This window comes from Brienomyrus brachyistius, chromosome 8 (genome assembly GCF_023856365.1).
Source record: "Brienomyrus brachyistius isolate T26 chromosome 8, BBRACH_0.4, whole genome shotgun sequence".
Classification (NCBI taxonomy): Eukaryota; Metazoa; Chordata; class Actinopteri; order Osteoglossiformes; family Mormyridae; genus Brienomyrus; species Brienomyrus brachyistius.
The window spans coordinates 24330175-24349593 of NC_064540.1; the positions used below are offsets into that span (position 1 = coordinate 24330175).

The following is a 19419-nucleotide window of genomic DNA, read 5'->3' on the forward strand; positions in this document are numbered from 1 at the left end:
TAGCTGCTAAAGCCCAATATAAATAAAACCAATTAACTGCTGTTGTTAATGAAAATGCTAATTGAGCCATATACGTAAAATATTTTTGATATGAGTGATTTTAAGCACAGGTATATTGTATCTGAAGGAACCATTGAAGTGTCTCCTAAGATGTATAAAGTGAGTGTAAACAGTGAGTCATGTTTTATCTCGGAGAGATAAGTCATTACAATCAGACATCAGATAACAATTGTTTCTTTTCCCTCTGTGCTCTTGCACAGTAAAAAAGCAGCATAGACACGTGGCAGAAGTTGGGTAATAAAAGACATGAGGCACTTAAAGCAAATGGAACCCTGGCAACACATTTTGCTGGGTTTCATTTATCAGCATTGTGGGTTACATCTGAGTTAAAGAAAGACCACAAAATCTGTTAATGTGAAGATCACTCATGACGTCCAGAAGGGAAGGTCTTCCTGAACATAAGGTGAGGTGAAAATGAAGTAAACAAGGCTACAGATTTCAGAAGAACCTCGGTCGTCTTAAACTCGTGACGCATTTTTAAAAATTGATGCACCCGCATAATGAAGAATGCCATTGTTTTCTATATCAACATAGTGCAATGTATCGCTTTTTTTCAACAAAATGAGGAACATAAAACTGTCTTTCAAAAGGAAATTAACTGAGCACTATTTCATATTTCCGTTAAAAGCCCGTTAGCTCAAGGTTCCTTCTTAGGAACATTTCAACCAGAACAAGCCTAGTTTATTTTCAGGCTTTAGAATGTGTTTCCTTACCTTGGGAACAGTGTATTAGAGGCAGGGAAACACCTGAGTTCTTCCTACAGTCTTGCCTACCGGGAGAGAAAAACACAGACCAACATCATCAGATACTGTACGTGGGGAGGAATTAATCTCAACCAAATTTAATGACACAGAAATTGGTGGGATTGATTTGAAGGGTGGGGGGGGAACCTTGCTCACTGTCTGTTCCATAGCAGTTAAATGCCACCCCCATCATCCTTATTAAATATCCACATATCTGACCTACCCAGTCAGCAATCTGCTGAGCCTATGCTCTCACTGTGTTGAGCAGCTGCTTGATAACCCCCCCCCCCCCCAGCAAGTCGTCTCAAATAAAGGTGTAAGTTAAATAAGCGCTTCTCTAATCTTTCTTTCAGCAGAAGACACAGGCACAGCAGCAGGGCCAGCTGGGGAGGTACACGTGGCCCACCTTCACAGCTTCGTATGATCTCACAGCTCAGGTAGCTGGAACCGACACAAAACTTGTGAGGACAGGTTGTGTAGTGTGAGATCTCAGAATACAGAGATGAGCTCAGGGCCAGAGGAGATACCTCCATGGCTGCAGGAGAGGATCAAAAGCATATCAGACAACTGGATTGCTGCCAAAATCAGTTATTAAATTAAATCAGAAATGTTTTTTTTTTGTACACAAGCATGTCGTGAACTTCATCACATGCGCATAAAACTCAGGAATGTGTTTACAGCGGAGTTCCACTCTTTAGTGGTAATTAAACTTTCGCTTCCTTTTAAGGGCCACACTGTGTTATGTTTTCAGCAGAAATTTTGCCCAAATTTGAAGGAAAACTTACGTTTTGTTATCATTCTCCCAGTAGGACAAACCTCTAATTTTAGCTGTCTAATGGTAGTAAACTGGAGGTATGCTAATTGTTTAGCATATCGGCACATGCCTTTATGGTCACCTGGTTGCTATGACAACCAGTTGTTTGGAAAGCGCAAACACAGAGACAGAAAAAGGAGTTCGCAGTCTCTCGTGATGGATGGATAAGTGATACCTCATTCATGCACCTTATGCATGGGCCACACAGTGCACACTTGGGCCATTTGTATGACGCTCATCGACAAACGTGGTTATTAAGGTTTACCCTGGTAGCCCCAGTCCATGCAAAGCTTATTTTATTTTATTTATTTTGTTTGTTTTCTTTGTAACACTACAGAATCAGGTGTCATCTGTCTCTCTACAAAGTGGCTTATAAAGAGCCCTTTATAAATGGCTTTTTTTGTATATTCATATTGTTCATTTTCTGTAATAATATATCAAAGTATATTGCTGTATTATTATATTCAGAATATTTACATCCTACAGATATACAATTAAGAAAAATCACACAGATGATAAGCTAGAATTAATGTTTAACAGTATGGACATCCATATTCTTATAATCTAATGCAGCTAAAAATTAAATTTATCTAAAATTTCTATGTATATATCCATCCATTTTCCATGACCATTCAGCAAATGGTTGTGGGATCCTAACGCCTGTCCCACGATGCACAGGGCATATGGCATCCCACACCCCAGACAAGAGCCCAGTCCATCACAGGGCCCAAAGCGCACACACATTAAGGACAAGCAGGGCAAACCTGGGGAGAACATGTTAATTCCACAAACACTGAGCAGGGCTGCATATGTAAACAGCATGTGTGTAGTGTCTGCATGCCCCTAATCATTCACAGCTTTCTATACCCACAATCCTTCTTCACTTTCATCATCTCCAGCATCTCATCACATTCCTACTCAGTAAAACGTACTCTGACAGCTATCATCTCTGTCGCTTTGCCCTCTTATTCACTGTCTAAATATTGTTTTGCCGGGTTGTCTCTCAGACATTAAGTCATTGGGAACCTGAAGCCTTTGTGGCCATTTTGTTCTATTTACTCCCTCTGCCTTCCCATCATGCTCCTGTGGCAGGGCCAGCCCTGGGTGTTCTTGTGGCCTAGTTGAGATTCTGCTGAGCGTCCCTCCCACTCACTTCCCCTCTCTTTGCCCCGCCCCCCCTCCCCCCCCATTGCCCATGGCAAGCCGGTCCTGCCTTGGGGGGTACACTGCCTCTCAGATATTACAAGTGTCTCTAATCCAATTTATCGTCATCAGAAGCAGTATATTCCAAATAAATCTTCAGCACACATTAGAATGAATGGCCTCAGGCTGAGAGATGTTTAAAAGGGTAGATGAGCACTTTTATCAACATAACGCAGACCAGACAGAAGAGATCAATAATCATTTGAATACGGAGCATGCTGTTACAGGAAACAATAAAATATTTCAACAAAATGTCCAGTGATGGGAAGAGGATATATACAATTTCTTTTGCATGACTAAAAATGAAAGCGACGTGAGCGACATGTTGCCTTTGGGCGTGGACTGGCGTGTTATTTGTGCAGGACACGGGGTAAAAATAAACTGCTTGAAACAGGGTGCGGCAGATTACAAAATGTAAAGAAGATGTGGTCCCACATAGAAAATTCTGCTGATATGGCTAATATTACCAACAATGCACAGCTTGTCACATTAACTGAACAGAAATATCAAAAGTTGGCTTCCCGTTAAAGTCATTGTCAGAGCTAGCAAAAAGGAACAGCCCCGCCAAAACACACACACACACACACACACACACACACACAGAGAGAGAGAGAGAGGTTTGTAATTATATCTTTGTGGGGACTGTCCATTCATTTTTATGGGGAGAACTCCAATCCCAACATGACGACCTTAACACCTACCCAGCCCTAACCTTAACCATAAGTAAGCAAACAAAATGCAACTCATTTCTCTCTATTTGACTATCCCTGCCGGCCCCTGGAGGATGGGCTCCCCTTTTGAGTCTGGTCCCTCCCAAGGTTTCTTCCTTCTAGGGAGTTTTTCCTTGCCACTGTCGCCTATGGCTTACTAACTGGGGGCTTTGGGTGAGGATGCTGTAAAGCGCTTTGAGACAATGTAATGTTGTGATAATGCGCTATATAAAAATAAATTTGTTGTTGTTGTATTTTCAGTTTTTTAATTGCATTCTCAGGTCTTTGCAAGGACCTGAAAAATTGTCTCCACAACATCAAGATAACAGGTTTTTAAAATTGGGGGAGGAACATTTGGTCCCCACAATATAATATAAACCAAATACACACACACACAGATGAGCTCCTTCTCATATAAGACCCAGTAGAATTTTTAACATTGCGACAGACGTTTCTTATGTTTCTAAAACATGTTAATACTGAATTTGAAAAAATGTCATCAATATAGTCAGGGTGTACGTATTTTATTAACAGTGCCTTTATGTTGTCCGGTAATTGTGAAAAATTATTTCCCACTAGGGATCAATAAAGCATATTTATTTATCCATGTGCAATACAAAAATGTTTTAAATCATTAATAGTATAAAATGAAGAAACTGGAGTTTGCTGACACCTACTGGAGACTGAAAAAACTCAAATGTCAAATATCTACTTGTAATTGTGACAGGAGAAATCACAATTATCTATTAACTGGACAGCCGAAATTAAGGAAATCCAGCAAACAAACGCCGCCTGGTTTAATTATTCTTTTTATAATATGTTAATTATTCATCCATTTATTTGAACAATTATGTGAGATTACTTCACAGATTACTAATTGGTTTGTTCACCGTACACACCCCTTACATAAACTCCACAATAAGAGTTTGACTGGATTCGGCAACACCAACCAGCGCAAACCTATTTCTCACGATTCAAACTGTCTCAAACTACGCGATCGCCTCCACCTCCCACGTGGGACTCCCGGAAACCAGAAACTGTAATTAAAATAATTTATTAAAGTATATTATTTAAGATATACATATATATTCAATAATTTCTTAAAACCTATAATCTAACGTCGAAGTCTCAGTGGGGTTGTGTCTGGAGGGCAGAAGGACCAACATTGTGAATAAATACAACATATAATGTCAAATTAAAGACGGAGGGATGACACGTGAAAAAAAGGTGGGGAGGGAGACGGTAGCAGGAAGTGACGCAGCGGAAAGAGGAGTGTCCTTTTCCACCATTAGGTGAGTATGAGCGTGGCGGGGTTTGCGGCTGCTCTCCTGAAAAACTCGCTAAAACACCGTAAAAACACCAATATTTCTCCCTAGAATTGTCATTAACGAACCTGCATCTTCCTCTTGTGTTATAGGTAGCAAAGATGGGTCGCCGGCCCGCCCGATGGTGAGTGAGAAATGTGGTTTGTTACTCCGGAGCCGGCTGGTAGAATCAAGATGGCCGCGCATGACCACGATAATGATTGTGAACAAATAAAATAATGGCACATGAAACTTCTAAAGTGCAATTGTAAAATATACAGAAATAGTGAAATGATGAAAATAATTGCTGCAACATCGAAGTGGTGTAACGCTAGACGGCTGGCGGATTCAAAGATGGCAGCGTGCGTCCCGCATACCATGTGCCAGCGTGCTTGGGCACTGAAAACGTTATATATTGAGAACCTGAAATATTAAAACACATTACTAGTACCGAGTTCCTGAAATGCTAATATACTGGTAGAATATAGACATGTTAAGAAAATAGCGCGTAATAGGCGAACCATGTGCGCATTTGGGCACGAAATGGTTAAAATAGTGACGGAATTAAAAATGTTCAAAATGTTATTCGATCGCAGTGTACTTTATAGCAGGATTTGTTAAATACGAGACTAATCAAGCTCTTAAAACGTTTACCACGTGTCAGTAATACCGCCATGTAAAAAATACTGAATAGGTACAAGTATATGGTGGTATACTGTAGTTATTTGATAGGCTGCGATGGATATACAGAAAATTCTAATTTTATTTTTATGTTTCCATTTTAGCTACAGGTATTGTAAGAACAAGCCTTACCCCAAGTCACGATTCTGTCGGGGTGTGCCTGGTAAGTTTTTCTGCTGTTTCTTTTGTGATTGTGGTTTAAAAACATTTTCCATGTTCATTTTCCTGCAGCTTATTAAGCCGACCAGGCTGGTCTGCTGTCCAGCTCTGGTGTGCAATGGCTGCAGACAGTGACCCTCTCTGGTTGTGTATGTTTCCAGCTGTGAGGTGCTGGGCACGCCAAGGGACCTTTGAGACATTAGCAAAATAGTTTAACATTGTTTTCCATTATTTAATTAGATCGATATGAAGGCACAAAATGACCTACAGTCAGATTGATGTTAATTGAATCCATATGCTGGTCCTTGTAGAGTTTGACTTTAAGTCTTCCCGTTCTCTCATGAACCAGACCCCAAGATCCGAATCTTCGACCTGGGTAGAAAGAAGGCGAGGGTGGATGAGTTTCCGCTGTGTGGTCACATGGTGTCAGACGAGTATGAACAGCTGTCCTCTGAAGGTATGAAAAATGGTCTGGTTCTCACACCATGTAATGAGACAGATTTCTAGCTGGCTGACTTCTGGCTGGGCCAGAGAGAGCTCCACGGGGTTTCTTAAGTCCTCTGGTGGTTCTTCCCAGCTCTTGAAGCTGCTCGTATCTGCGCCAACAAGTACATGGTGAAAACGTGTGGCAAAGATGGCTTCCACATCCGTGTCCGCCTGCATCCCTTCCACGTCATCCGCATCAACAAGATGTTGTCCTGTGCTGGAGCTGATAGGTAAGACTGGACCGCGAGCTGTCTCTCTCCTGCCCCCCCTGCAGCTTATTAAGCCGACCAGGCTGGTCTGCTGTCCAGCTCTGGTGTGCAATGGCTGCAGACAGTGACCATCTCTGGTTGTGTATGTTTCCGGCTGTGAGGTGCTGGGCACGCGAAGGGATCTTTGAGACAACTTTTATTACTCTGACTTGAATTTTATGTCGGTTCCTCACCAGATATTCATTTAACGACTTGCTTGGTTTCAGATAAGTAGCTGTTAAGTACAGGATTATTGCAAATAAGAATGTTGGCTAACTAGGCCTAGTGCTGAAGTTACTGTCTTTTATTTAAACATTTTTTAAACTTTGTTCTAATTTTTTCACACTCCTTATTCAGTTTTCTGTTGATTCTGTATTGTGTATATATTCAGTTTTTTATATTCATCTAAATTTTTCCATATTTTGCCCTTGTCTTTGTTTCTTGCCCTGATAAGGATAGTTTTCATTGTACTTTGTGTAATGATAAAGGCATTCATTCACTCATTCATTCATTCCCTGCAGGCTCCAGACTGGAATGCGTGGTGCTTTTGGGAAGCCCCAAGGCACAGTGGCCCGTGTCCACATCGGCCAGGTCATCATGTCTGTGCGCACCAAGGCCCAGAACAAGGAACACGTCATCGAAGCTCTGCGCCGAGCTAAGTTCAAGTTCCCTGGCCGGCAGAAGGTACCGTCAAAAAGCTGCTAACTGATAATCTGAGGCCAGCGTTGTGCTGCAGCTGAATGTACAACCCCCACCCCCAATGATCTGTGTACATTTATCTGAATAGATTCAGGACACTGTGCACTGTGATAACTGGAACATTATGGGTGCTTTTCCACCGCACAAAGTACAGTACTTTTGCTTTTCCATTGACTTCCGGTCGAGTACCAGTACCGAAAGTGCCAAATCAGCTGGGGTGGTACTTTGGGGTGGGACTTGCAAACATATTTGCTGTCAATTGGTTATGTAAATAGCCTGCCTCTGAAACACAAGATACAACCACCATCTTTTTTTAAACACACAGCGAACAGTGAGTAATTAAATTAAAAGCAATAGAAACAAAAATATAAAAGTAAAATGGAAGGATGGACAAACTAGGAAACACAGGCTTTAATTGCCATATGGTCAGATGAACAGATCCAGCGGGATTTAGATGGCAAGACTCTAAATAAAGTATGTGCCGTAATAGCAAGCGGCTTGGAGGAAATGGGGCAGATGCGAAACACTGGGCAATGCCGCTTGAAAATCCAAAAACTTAAGCAGGACTACAGGAAGGTGAAGGATCGTAGTAACATGTTTGAATTCAGTGAAAGAAATGCTGCGCTGCGCTTTGTGATGATGTCAGTCAGGGGCGGTCACTGATGTCATTTGGCACCGGTACCAGTTTTTACGGCAGTGGAAAACCGACACAAGTACAATACTTGTGGTACTTTATGGAAGTACTGAAAGTACGGTACCTGGTGCAGTGTGAAAGCGCCCTATGTTTGTGGAACTGGGATTCAGAAGATTCTTTATATTGATTCTCGTGTCTTCAGTTGTCATTGACTGTCAAACTTTTTAATTTTGTCATGAGTACTCTGCATATTTATCTACCTTCAAATTTATCCCAATTCAAGAATTTCCTCCTGGAATCTGTATATATCTTCCATGTTCTGTGCTCATTGGTGAGAACGGAGAATTCACTTTTGTTTCCTTGTCTTCAGATCCACATCTCCAAGAAGTATGGTTTCACAAAGTTCAACGCTTGTGACTTTGATGAGATGATGCAGGAGAAGCGTCTGATCCCAGATGGCTGTGGCGTGAAGTACATCCCAAACCGGGGTCCCCTGGACCGCTGGAGGGCTCTTCATGCTGAGTAGATGATGCTCTGCTACTGGGTAGTCTGGCAAGATTGTGCAGTCAGGCAATAAAGTACTGAGTATGAACTCTGCAGTGTTGATTCTGCTTCTTTCGTGTGTCTGAGAGTCCAAGCAAAGAGTCCTAATTTGAATAGTATACATGTAGAATTCTAAATGATACAGCTTCCCTATAGAAGGAGTTTCAATTAGTCCTAAGGTTATTCAAATATAGTGTTGGCTGTGGATGTCACACTGCATGACTACATGTGAGAGTGTACATGTCCAAGCTGCCTGGTTGGTTCAAGCCTGCATGAACCTGTAATGCATTCAAAGCTGCTTATGTACAGCAGGAAAGAACAAATCTATACCAGTGGGTCTGGAATAAGGCATTTTATTCATTAATATCCCTTTGGTCAAGGTTCCTCAGTTCTGGTCTTGGGGGCCAATTTGCTGATTTCCCTGCTCACCTACTAATTAGTTAGTTAAAATGAGCAGGGACGTCCGCAGTCTGCTGGATTCTGACCCTCTAGGACCAGAACTGGGGAACCCTGCCTTTAGCGCTTTGAAAGAAAAAGCAGGTTTGGTACAAAAATAATTTTCCTCAATTGTGAAAACATATAAATCAACCACAAATAATACTGAAAGTGCTGAAACAGGAGTATCAGTATATGCGCATATCCCTGAATATCTTTGTAGTGCCATGGGGGCCAACATGTAGTCCCTTTTCTGTAAGGCAGGTACTGTTGAGTGGAAGCGTTCACCTGCTATCGCAGGAAGCTTTGCGACTTTTGTACATTCATTGCGTTCCTCAGTGTAAATTGGTTCTGCTATGACTTCCAATGCCTCTTTGGTAGCTCACGTATGTTACAATATAATACTACAATGGCAAAAGTGTGTTTTTAAACTGGTGAAGTCTTGATTGTATGAAAATAAAAATACTGGATCTTTTTTAAAAGTGGCAAAAAGTTCATCAGAGGATGTTTAACCTGAATTGCTTCAATGACCATTTTTAAAAGTATAAATATAAATAAAATTGACCATCTAATTGTGGGTAGTAGTAATGGCCAAATGAAGCTTCATGAACCATTTTCTGTATTTTTTGGTCCCACTAGATGGCACTCGTAGTTTGTATTGGGCCATATATTGAGCCCTTTTTAGGAATAAAGAGCACCATCTAGTGGGGTCAGAAGGTACAGCAAATGGTTCATGAAGCTTCCTTTGGCTATCACTACTTGATCAGAGCTGTCTGCTCTTGCAGTACATTCCTGTTCTTCTGACAAAGTGCTTCAATAACTCCAGCCTAGGTTTGCAAGAACAAATGTGGCCGCAGTCACCAGAAGAATCCAGCATGCTTCTGTCTGCGCTGAGCTTGCTCGAAGCTTCAGCGTCACCTCCACTGGGTAGTGGTCACTGACCTCCAGTGCCTGAAATAAGCCCGGATCTCAGTGAATATCCACAGAGGCTCAGAGAAAGCAGAAAAGTGCTTAATGCAGAACTGCAGAGGGAAATGTGCACACTAGGAAATTATCGCAAATATGAAAATAAACTGCTCTATGCATCATTATTCAGTGTTTACCAGCAGCAATGTCATGGTTTGGTTAAACTTCAAACTTTATGAAGTGGCCTACGCTCTGTTCTACATTGTGAATGTCTGATTTGCCTACAGAGCTATGACTGGCCAGCAGTAATTATCTATGTATGATTCTGTAAATGATTCAGGTGGTACTTTATAACAGTATACTTCTTCCTATTGCAAACAGAGCTAACATCTTAGGCTTACAAAAAGCCAATCTGCCCATAAAGCACGGGATTTGGTCCAGATCGTAAACCAGTTCATGACCGGGCATGCATCATGGCCTGTCCACAAATTCACTTGAGCTACTTGTCTTTGATATATCGGGAAAAACCTACTCACTAAACCACTCTTGTCAGCTGTACATGTATCCCTATTTGAGGGTAATAGGAGAGAGAGGTAAGGAGCATGTGCTGATTACAGCGCGTTGCCACACCCACCACATGACAAACCACCTAAGGGATGAGAACCTGAGGGCAGCCAGTAATACCTCAGCACCACACTAGTCCAACAGAATAGTCTGAGATTTCCCAGTGGCTGGAGTGCCAATCCTGCCACCAGCCCTCAAATTTTCCCTGCTTGCAGGGGTGTATGTAGATCAACGTATATACATACCCAGGGCATAATAATTACAAGTTAAGGGCCTTGCTGAAGGGCCCAACAGAGTAGAATCACTCCAGGCATTCACAGGATTCAAACCAGCAACCTTCCAATTATTGGCAGAGATCCCTAGCCTCAGAGCGACTACTTTGCCCATAATAGGAGGGTACGCTGTAATATCCACATTGATTTTATGTGAACTGAAAACCTTTTTGATTCTACAGCGTAACTGTCTCCATCAGTCTGAATCCAACCTGCTAACTAAACCTATAAAGAATTGGATTTGTTGTCTATGTACCAGTTAGTAAGATACTGAAATTAAATCACAATTTAATTTTACTCAATCATTCACTGAGACTAAGGTCTTCTAAGGTGTTATTTCTCCAAACCAAAAACTAAATTGCTTTAATTTACATCAGTGGTTCGCAAACTCGGTCCTCAGGCCCCACTGCCCTGCTTGTTTTCCAGCTATCCCTGCTCTACACACTGCTGATTGACTGAACACACCTGATCCAGGTAATCAGAAGCTGAAAGACAGCTGGGACTTGCTGTCTGTGGGGCAAGGATAGCAGGAAAACAAGCAGGGCAGTGGGACCCGAGGACCGAGTTTGAGAACCACTGATCAACATGATGGCGAGTTCAAAAGCAAGGAAACACACATCTGGGGACCCGCATCATCTGTGTTGCCAGGATGACCAACTCAAAGCATAAATGAATGGAATGATCGTGGCATAACGAAATTTAGAAGAACAAGGGGGGGGCGCAGAAGAATGGAGACATCTGACCTGGTCTTGTGACAGGTAGAAGGTCGTGGCGAAGTTGAACGCTTGTGCTGACTTGTCCACTACGGCATTCAGAAAGTTCTCTCCATGCACGACAATACTATGCAGTAGACAGAGGTGGCAAGGATCAACAAAGCCATCAGTGAAAAATGACAGCCATGGAAGAGCTAGCACTGTGCTCCTTACCGGTCGTAGGCACAGGTGGTGGTGTCCCTCACTGTGGTGTCCACCTTGTCATCGATCAGCCAGTAGAATCTGGGCTCTGTCATGAGTCGGATTTTCTTTTTGTTTTTCTTCGGCAAGTATCCACACCCCGCATTGAAATCGCCCAGGAACATGATGTCCTACCAGCATCCCGTTGGAATGGAGGAGAGACGTAGCCGCAATGAGGTGGAGGTGCAGTGGACGTTAAAGAAGAAAGATTCAAAAGACGGCCTTTGAGGTGCAGTGGAGTATGCAGTGACGTACGGGGCAGTGCGGGGAAGCCCGTAATCGGCTAATTTCAGCATTTACTTCAGCTTACCTCAACCCCCCACTTCATCTTAACATCTAGGAAGACGTCGTACAGCTCATCAATCTCTTTGGTGGCGTTGGTCGGGGTGGTGTGTTGTGGGATTAGGACAAACTCTCTGATCACTGCCCACAAACAGAGACAGTGACTGTCAGTATCATTTTCTATTGTGAATGCAAGGATGCCCATTTGGGTATGGATGGCAGGGACATGTCCCTACCAATATTGTGAGAGTACTATGCATGTCTGGAGGGGGTGGGGGAGTTTGGGGATGATTTATTCCCTACCGATGTTGAAACCAAACCTAGACCCATGGCTAATGATCTAAAATGGAGAAATTTAGCTACTTTTTGGTTACACCGGCCTTCGTTCTGCTTATGCTCACTTCCTGCTTTACTTTTCAAAGAAGTCACACTTCCTCATAACATACAGTTCCGGAAAAAGTTAAGAGACCACAGCACAATTTCTCTTTCACTCATTTGTCAATTTATGGGTATGTTTCTGGGTAAAATATACACTTTTGCAAACTGCAGCTTGACTCTTCCCTGCTTCTCATTAATGAAGGGATTCTTCCTTGTTTTATGGGACTTCAGTCCTGCTTCTAGGAGCCTGATACGAACTGTCCTAGCAGTGCATTTTACACCTGCACTTAATGTTTCCCATTCCTATTGAAGGTCGCTTGATGTCATCGTCTGATTCATGAGAAACTGTCTGATATGCTGATGGTCATCTCTAGCATTAGAAAGTCACTTTTGCTCTCTGTCTGGCTGGTTCTCCCTCGTTCCTGGTGTCTCCTGCTTCACCTTGTTCTTGTGTACTGCTGTGTTGTAAATTTTGAGCCTGGAAGCATCCTGCTGCTCAGCATAGCCTTCTGCCAGCAGAACCAGGATTAAACCAGGATTTAAAAATGCAGGTTTTTTATTTTTAAATATGGAGAAGTCTCTTAATTTTTTTCCAGGTCTGCATGCAAGACTGACGCCTCCCCGGCCCAGGTGAGGGTTCTCATGAAGGCCCACCTGTGTGCGGTGCCCGTAACCTGATAACAAAGGGCTCCCGGGCAAAGGCATCCTCGTCTCCTTTCTGGGTGTCAGGGTACTGGTACTGGTCCTTCACCGTCACCGACCCCTTCCTGTGGCGAAAGAGGTTACAGATTCCCCTCAATCACAGCAGCGAGGTCTCACCGCCCACGAAAAGGTGGGTTTCATTAAAATTACTTTGCTCCTCCATAACCATGTAAAACCCCCATAAGGCCCTGTGAGACACCCAAACAGAAAAAAAGAAAAAAGCAAGAAAGTATGAGGGAAAAAAGCAGTAAAATAAGAATGATACCAGTGAGACAGCAAAGGTAGAGGCCAGCTGACCTGTAAACAAAGACGTACTGCTCCTGGTATGTTGGCGTCCTGCCAAGTCGAGCACTGGCCACATAGTCATACTGGTAATTTCTGTCAAACCTTGAACAAAGAATAGTGGGATTAATGTGAGGTGTGACAGACAGGACTGTCCAGTCCCCAGCCTGACTAAGAAGCATTTGGTGTGGCCGCATGACACTGAATATCCCATATATTATTTACTTCACTCTAATTAACTTATTTGTACCATTTCATCACATAATTGTTGATTAATAAACAATTATGCATATTTTCTCTCCTGGGGAGTTGAATTTTAGAATTTAGTGATCAGTGGTCATTGCTGACACACTGCAGCACACAGTGCACAACAACGGAATGTGTCCTCTGCATTTAACCCATGTGTGACATCGTGACCTGGCCCAGGGAGCAGTGCTTGGGGATGGTACCTTGCTCAGGGTACCTTGGTGGTCAGGGATTCAAACCAGCAATCTTTCAATTTCAAGTGTGCTTCCCTAACCATTAAGCCACCACTGCCCAGTTTGTTTTGAGTTTTACCTCGAAAAACAACACATTTAACTGTGCACACAATCATTTTCTACTTGCAACCAACACAGTGAATTTTCTAACGTCAGTTCCAGCACTGCATGTTCAAACATATTAAGGTTATCACGCCCAGACACCTACTCACTGTTGTGCTTACCTGTTGAGTGCCAGTAGCAAGGAGTTGATGACTTTGGATTTGGTGTCTCTCACCTCCTGGAGCAGGCAAACATCACAGCGAGACACGATCTGGAAAAATACCCAAGAGGAGGAATCAGGAAACTCTGCACAGAAAATATTAAAGGGTGTGTGGCAACAGCACCTTTGAACAGCAAACAGTATGTGAGAATCTCTCACATACACACATAACCTAGACCCACTTCCGCAATGTGTGTATTTTTTATACTGAACTCACTGCTTATTACAGATGCTCCTTAACGACCGGGTTCTGTTCCTACGACTAATTCGTTAAGCGAATTGGTCGGTAGGCGCCCCTTACCAATATTTCATGCAAAAGAATAGATGAAATCAGCTTTAACATACATTACTTAGGCTTGCATGCTATAAATACAGGTAATTGTTTTTATTTATTGTGAATAAAGGAAGCTGTTATAATTTGCATAAGCCTTACATGTGACAGAACATGAAAATATAATCAGCAAAAATCATAAAAATGATTTACAAAAAAAAATTGTGAGGGAACGTGACTGAGGCTAAGACTGAGACTAAGACTGAGACTGAGACAGACTGAGAATGGGTCGTGCAAGATGAGATTCTTGGTGCTGAGATGCAGTTGTACAGTGTAACTGGTTGGAAAGCAGGTTGTACCTCTGGGCGGTCGTTAAACAGCTAGGTCGTTAAGTAAGGAGTGTCTGTACTTTATTTTAAAATATTTTTTTCAGCAATTAAATAAAAATATCACTGTATCTTAAAAAATATGTTGGGCTGGCAAAATACTTACCCTGACGAGAATGTTCATGACATTCTCTTTGCTTGACTTGGAATCACCAAAACTCTGAATGTTGAAGGCACAGATTTTGAAGCCTGAGCTCGGCCTTGGTGAGCAAAGAATAATTAAGATGATAAAGAGGAGCGATGAGAGGAGACCCATAATGGTGCTGGGGACAGAGGTGGTGAGAGAGCCAGTCAGGAGATGAAGCCAAGACAAGAGCCAACCACAGAAAAGACACCATTACACTTTAACAAACGGCGGCCTGCCTTTCCAAAACAGTTGGAACACTGTGTAAAAAAGTTAAAAAAACACACAAAATGCAATGATTTAGAAATCATATAAACCAAAATAAAAGAATAAAGACATCACGTCAAATGCTGAAACTATATACATATATACTATGACAAATATATACTCAATTTGAATTTGATGCAAGCAATACGCTTCCAAAAAGTTGTGACAGGGGCATGTTCACCACTCTGCTGCGTCGCCTCTTCTTCTAACCGCCCTCTGTAAACGTTTGGGATCTGAGCAGGCCGGTTGCGGGAGTTTATGAAAGTGAAACGTTGCCCCATTCTTGCCTGATATAGGATATCAGCTGCTAGGCAGCTCAGGGTCTCCTTTGTCGTATTTTTTTAATATGTGCCACATTTTTCAGCGGGTGACCTGTCTGGACTGCAGGCAGGCCAGTTTAGCACCTGGCAGAGATGGGCAGAAATGTATTTAAAATACGTATTTAATTACTTTTTGTATTTTTCTGGGTGGAAAACAATAAGATGTAATGTGTAACAAAATATTTTGAAAGATTGTATTGTATGTTTTTAAAATGCTTAATTAAATATGTAATTTATTTTAAGAACCATCATCACCTGACTTACAGGCTATGAAATATAGGCTATCACCTATCTGGGCTATCACCTATCTGGGCTAACACCAAAGCTGCTTTGGTGTTCAGTGAAAATTGCCTTAAAGTATGTAGTCAAATATGCTATCAAATATTGCTCAGTGAATGTCATTATAGGACAGAAAAATAGATAAATTAGCAAACAGCAGTGCTGGACTCTAGAACTAGTGAATTAACTTGCTAGCCTGCTAGTGGCATTATGGTTAATTTCACCAGGCAAGTTCAGGCAGTGGCGTCCTCTGGTTTACCATATATGGGAGACTTCATTGGCAGAAAATATGGCTATTATATGCACCACAGTCGCTGGTTCATATTTTTTAGCTGTATATCTAAAAAACAGTTTCATGTTTGAGTTTGCACATTAGATTCTTCAGACCAGTTTTCCAATTTGCCTCAGTCCATCTTAGATGAGCTCGGGCCTTTTGGTGTTTCTGAATCATGTTTAAATATGGTTTCTCCTTTGCATGGTAGAGTTTCATCCTGCATTAGTGGATACAGCAACGAACTGTATTCACAGACAATGGTTTTTGGAAGTGTTCCAGTGTTTCCGCATTACACAAATTTTCCAGTCCACTGTCAAACCCTGTCAAACTTTTTTGGAACATGTTGCTGGCATCAAATTCAAATTGAGCATGTGTTTGTCATAAAACAATTATATTTGTCAGTTTCGGCATCTGATGTATTGTCCTTGTTCTATTTTAAATTAAATATGGGTTTATATTATTTGCAAATCACGGCATTCTATTTCATTTACATTTTACACAGCATCCCAAAATTTTTATTAATTTTTTTTTTAAACAGGGCTGTAGAAACCTTTGGCTGTACTAATAAGCTACACAAAAGAGAAGAATTTAGAAAATATAAATAAAAATGAGATACGCTTCAGTTAAATGGAAAAAGTTACAGAGTGACAACAACCACTGCACACAACAAGCTCTTACTGAAACTGTTATTTGTAACGTGGATCCCAGATCAGCAAGTACTGGCATGGCTAATTATGAAAATACAGAATGGAAGGTTCCCAATTGGAGGAAAAGAGCCAGAACAAAGATGATTTGAATTTACTAGATGAAAGACAAACTAATACAAATGGTTAAAATGCTCTGAATATTAATCTGACACGTAGCCTTTCAAGAATTTGGCTAATTACCCAAACTTCTTAAACCCAGATGAAATGTGTTTATGTTCAACCTGGATTCAGATGATCAAAATGATAAACACTAAGAGTTTATGGTTCACAAGATCCAGTAAGGAAACAAAACAAAACAGCGACCTAAATTCCCAGTTTTACCTCTTTCTTTCCTTGTATTCCTCACAACATGCACTTTAAAGTACTTCTACAGTATGCAGGAAGAGTTTCATCTCTCCTACCTTACGCTTTGGCCGGACATGTCTTTTCTGAAGCGGCGCGGTGTTCAGCTTAATGCTCCGTTTGAGAACACAGCTTGGAGTGTCATATTACGTCCCACATTTTCACTCCCTTTCCGCCTAGAAATTTTGCCCTTCCTGTCTTTGAAATTCGAACCAAAGTCACTGACACTAGCACTAGCTGCTTACTTAGCAGAAAGCCGGGAGAAAACGTGTCGGGATGGGGTGGGGTGGAGTCAGTGTGCTCATTTGTTGAGGGCTAATATGTAAACAGCTCATAATCATTAAAAGTGTCATTGGGAGCACCAATCAGAGGAGCATTTTTAGGCACTAGTTCTCCGTCTTTGAGGAGCCTGTTCCACCTTCCACTTCCCTTTATTTTTGAGTATTTCACAAGGACCTCAGAATGTTAAAACCCGACAGTTCAGATCAGATTGGTGAAAGTTAAGCCCTCTGAAATAATCATGCTTAAACGAAGCTTAGGGCTGACCTCATGACCAACACCAGCCAATAGGGAACAGCGGCTGGCTTCACATCTGCTGCTTATCATAAGACCACTAGATGACAGAATGGTTTCTAAGAAACAGGGCAGCCATGTGATCCTCTGTTATGCTTATCAGGACCCAGCATGTGTGTCATATGCACAGATGGCGGCAGTAATAGATAGAAAAGCTCAGTTATCCCCCATTGCCTCAAACTAAACGCTGAACGTTCATTGCCTTAACCAAACATGTACCTGAGATCTCCCCAATATTTTCAGCCATATTTTAGTCACATGGGTTTTTCAAGTTGTTGAAAGGAACCGAAATTAAGGAGAAATGCAACAACAAACTTGTAACAATGAGTATATAAAGTGAACATCTTTATTCATTTTATAATGTGAGTTTGCTGCACAGCAACTACCAGAAGGACCACTGCTATGGGCAGTACTGTGGTTTAATAACCTCGCCTGGTGGTTTATTTGGAGGTAGGTTTGTGTGAGGATGTCCTGCCAAATCACTTCGGGCATTTGGAGAGAGTGAAGGCAATTCTGAAGCTCAGAGAACAAGTAACCTTATTCTCATTTTCAGCTGGGAGTCTTTTTGAATTGTATTCAGTGTAAATGTTAGTTTGGGACCCCGGGAGGAGACCCCGGGGAAGACCCAGGACACGCTGGAGAGACTATGTCTCCCGGCTGGCCTGGGAACGCCTCGGGATCCCCCCAGAGGAGCTGGACGAAGTGGCCGAGGAGAGGGAAGTCTGGGTCTCCCTGCTGAGGCTGCTGCCCCCGCGACCCGACTCCGGATTAAGCGGGAGATGATGGATGGATGGATGGATGGATGGATGGATGGTAAATGTTACTTTAATTGTCTCATCCATGCAGAGCAGGGGGGCCTGTTAAGTCCTGTTACTGTATGTACTGGATGCCAAACTGGATGATGTAGGATGAAGAATGCTGCAGCACAAACGTCTCAGTGCCTTTTGTAAAGCTAGTGCAGTATTCCCCTTTTAATGCAGATTCAAATTATGCGGTTTCAGTTTACACGCTTGGCAACGACATAAAAAAGAGAGAGAAAATCCGGTAGAAATAGTACATTTTAATTTGCATGCCAAAACCGTTACTTACTCACAGAGTCTTTTAATTTTCACTGGGAGGTGCCCCCTTCAGTAGCCGGAGGAAAAAAGATCGTCATCATTATAGAGAGAATTAAGGAACAAAGAAGAGAGAGTGCAAGAGGAAGTACGCTAGTATCGTATTGTTATAGTAATTACATTTCAGTTAATTTTCATTGCTGTTTTATTCATTAATTGTTATTAGGGTATCATTTAATGAATATTTACTACATTAGGACTTAGCTATTAAATGCAAAAATCGTTTTACACACTGGATCCTGAAGCACATTGTCTGTGTAAAGGGAAGGACTTCATCTGGCTCCTGGTTGAATGAGTTTGTCAGGTGTATTTATATTTACTGGGTGCCTAAAAAAAATAAATAAATAACAAATTAAAATAAAACCAGGGTGGCATGGTGGTGCAGTGGTTAGCACTGATGCCTCACACCTCTGGGACCTGGGTTTGAGTCTCCGCCTGGGTCACATGTGTGTGGAGTTTGCATGTTCTCCCCATGTCGTCGTGGGGTTTCCTCTGGGTACTCCGGTTTCCCCCCACGGTCCAAAAACATGCTGAGGCTTATTGGAGTTGCTAAACTGCCCGTAGAAGTGCTTGTGTGAGTGAATGGTGTGTGAGTGTGCCCTGCGATGGGCTGGCCCCCCATCCTGGGTTGTTCCCTGCCTCGTGCCCGTTGCTTCTGGGATAGGCTCTGGACCCCCTGCGACCCAGTAGAATAAGCAGTTTGGAAAATGGATGGATGGAAAATAAAACCAAAACATAGGTAGAAATAGAAACAATGACATATAATAACCATGATACCAGTTGATTTACATCCTTTCAGTAGCTGGACTCCGCGTCATTCTTAATGATGATGATCTTGAAGTGGCTCGTGACATTTTACATGTTTCCTGCCATTGTCTTGCGGCGACGATAGTTGGATAGTTAAAGTTAACATTAAAACTAAGAAAATAATTGACCTAGTACAGGGATGTCAAGCTCCAGTC

General features: G+C 42.1%; 2 protein-coding genes and 2 non-coding genes across 5 annotated transcripts; 3 read left to right on the forward strand and 1 right to left on the reverse strand.

The window, feature by feature from the left end:
• The first annotated feature begins 4822 nt into the window (after window positions 1-4822).
• On the forward strand, window positions 4823-8333 carry rpl10 (ribosomal protein L10). The gene is made up of 6 exons (XM_049023078.1): window positions 4823-4979; window positions 5620-5678; window positions 6024-6131; window positions 6252-6390; window positions 6930-7092; window positions 8112-8333. Exons 1-6 carry the CDS (start codon window positions 4957-4959, stop codon window positions 8265-8267), a joined length of 648 nt encoding a protein of 215 aa, XP_048879035.1. The 5' UTR covers window positions 4823-4956; the 3' UTR covers window positions 8268-8333.
• Window positions 5741-5876, forward strand: LOC125748217 (small nucleolar RNA SNORA70). The gene has a single exon (XR_007399495.1). It is a non-coding gene; the product is annotated as a small nucleolar RNA SNORA70 (small nucleolar RNA).
• On the forward strand, window positions 6429-6564 carry LOC125748218 (small nucleolar RNA SNORA70). The gene has a single exon (XR_007399496.1). It is a non-coding gene; the product is annotated as a small nucleolar RNA SNORA70 (small nucleolar RNA).
• Window positions 8334-8621: 288 nt separating the features above from the next.
• Window positions 8622-17033, reverse strand: dnase1l1 (deoxyribonuclease I-like 1). 2 transcript variants are annotated; one of them, XM_049023076.1, is made up of 9 exons: window positions 16829-17033; window positions 14563-14719; window positions 13762-13850; window positions 13074-13163; window positions 12729-12841; window positions 11725-11837; window positions 11388-11545; window positions 11205-11301; window positions 8622-9670 (listed from the first exon to the last, which is right to left on the reverse strand). In XM_049023076.1, exons 1-9 carry the CDS (start codon window positions 16846-16848, stop codon window positions 9533-9535), a joined length of 975 nt encoding a protein of 324 aa, XP_048879033.1. In that variant the 5' UTR covers window positions 16849-17033; the 3' UTR covers window positions 8622-9532. The 2 variants fall into 2 exon arrangements, with proteins under 2 accessions (XP_048879033.1, XP_048879034.1); XM_049023077.1 differs by having other exon boundaries at window positions 16749-16857.
• Between the last annotated feature and the right edge of the window lie 2386 nt (window positions 17034-19419).

What these genes read in the sequence shown, in the direction of transcription:
- rpl10 (XM_049023078.1), top strand. Translation starts at nt 4,957, where the DNA reads ATGGGTCGCCGGCCCGCCCGATG. An exon ending in GGTCGCCGGCCCGCCCGATG is followed by an intron (nt 4,980 to 5,619) that starts GTGAGTGAGAAA and finishes TTTCCATTTTAG; the next exon opens with CTACAGGTATTGTAAGAACA. An exon ending in ATTCTGTCGGGGTGTGCCTG is followed by an intron (nt 5,679 to 6,023) that starts GTAAGTTTTTCT and finishes CTCATGAACCAG; the next exon opens with ACCCCAAGATCCGAATCTTC.
- dnase1l1 (XM_049023076.1), bottom strand. Translation starts at nt 16,848, where the DNA reads ATGTCCGGCCAAAGCGTAAG. An exon ending in CAGTACGTCTTTGTTTACAG is followed by an intron (nt 12,842 to 13,073) that starts GTCAGCTGGCCT and finishes CTTTCGCCACAG; the next exon opens with GAAGGGGTCGGTGACGGTGA. An exon ending in ACCACCTGTGCCTACGACCG is followed by an intron (nt 11,302 to 11,387) that starts GTAAGGAGCACA and finishes TCTACTGCATAG; the next exon opens with TATTGTCGTGCATGGAGAGA.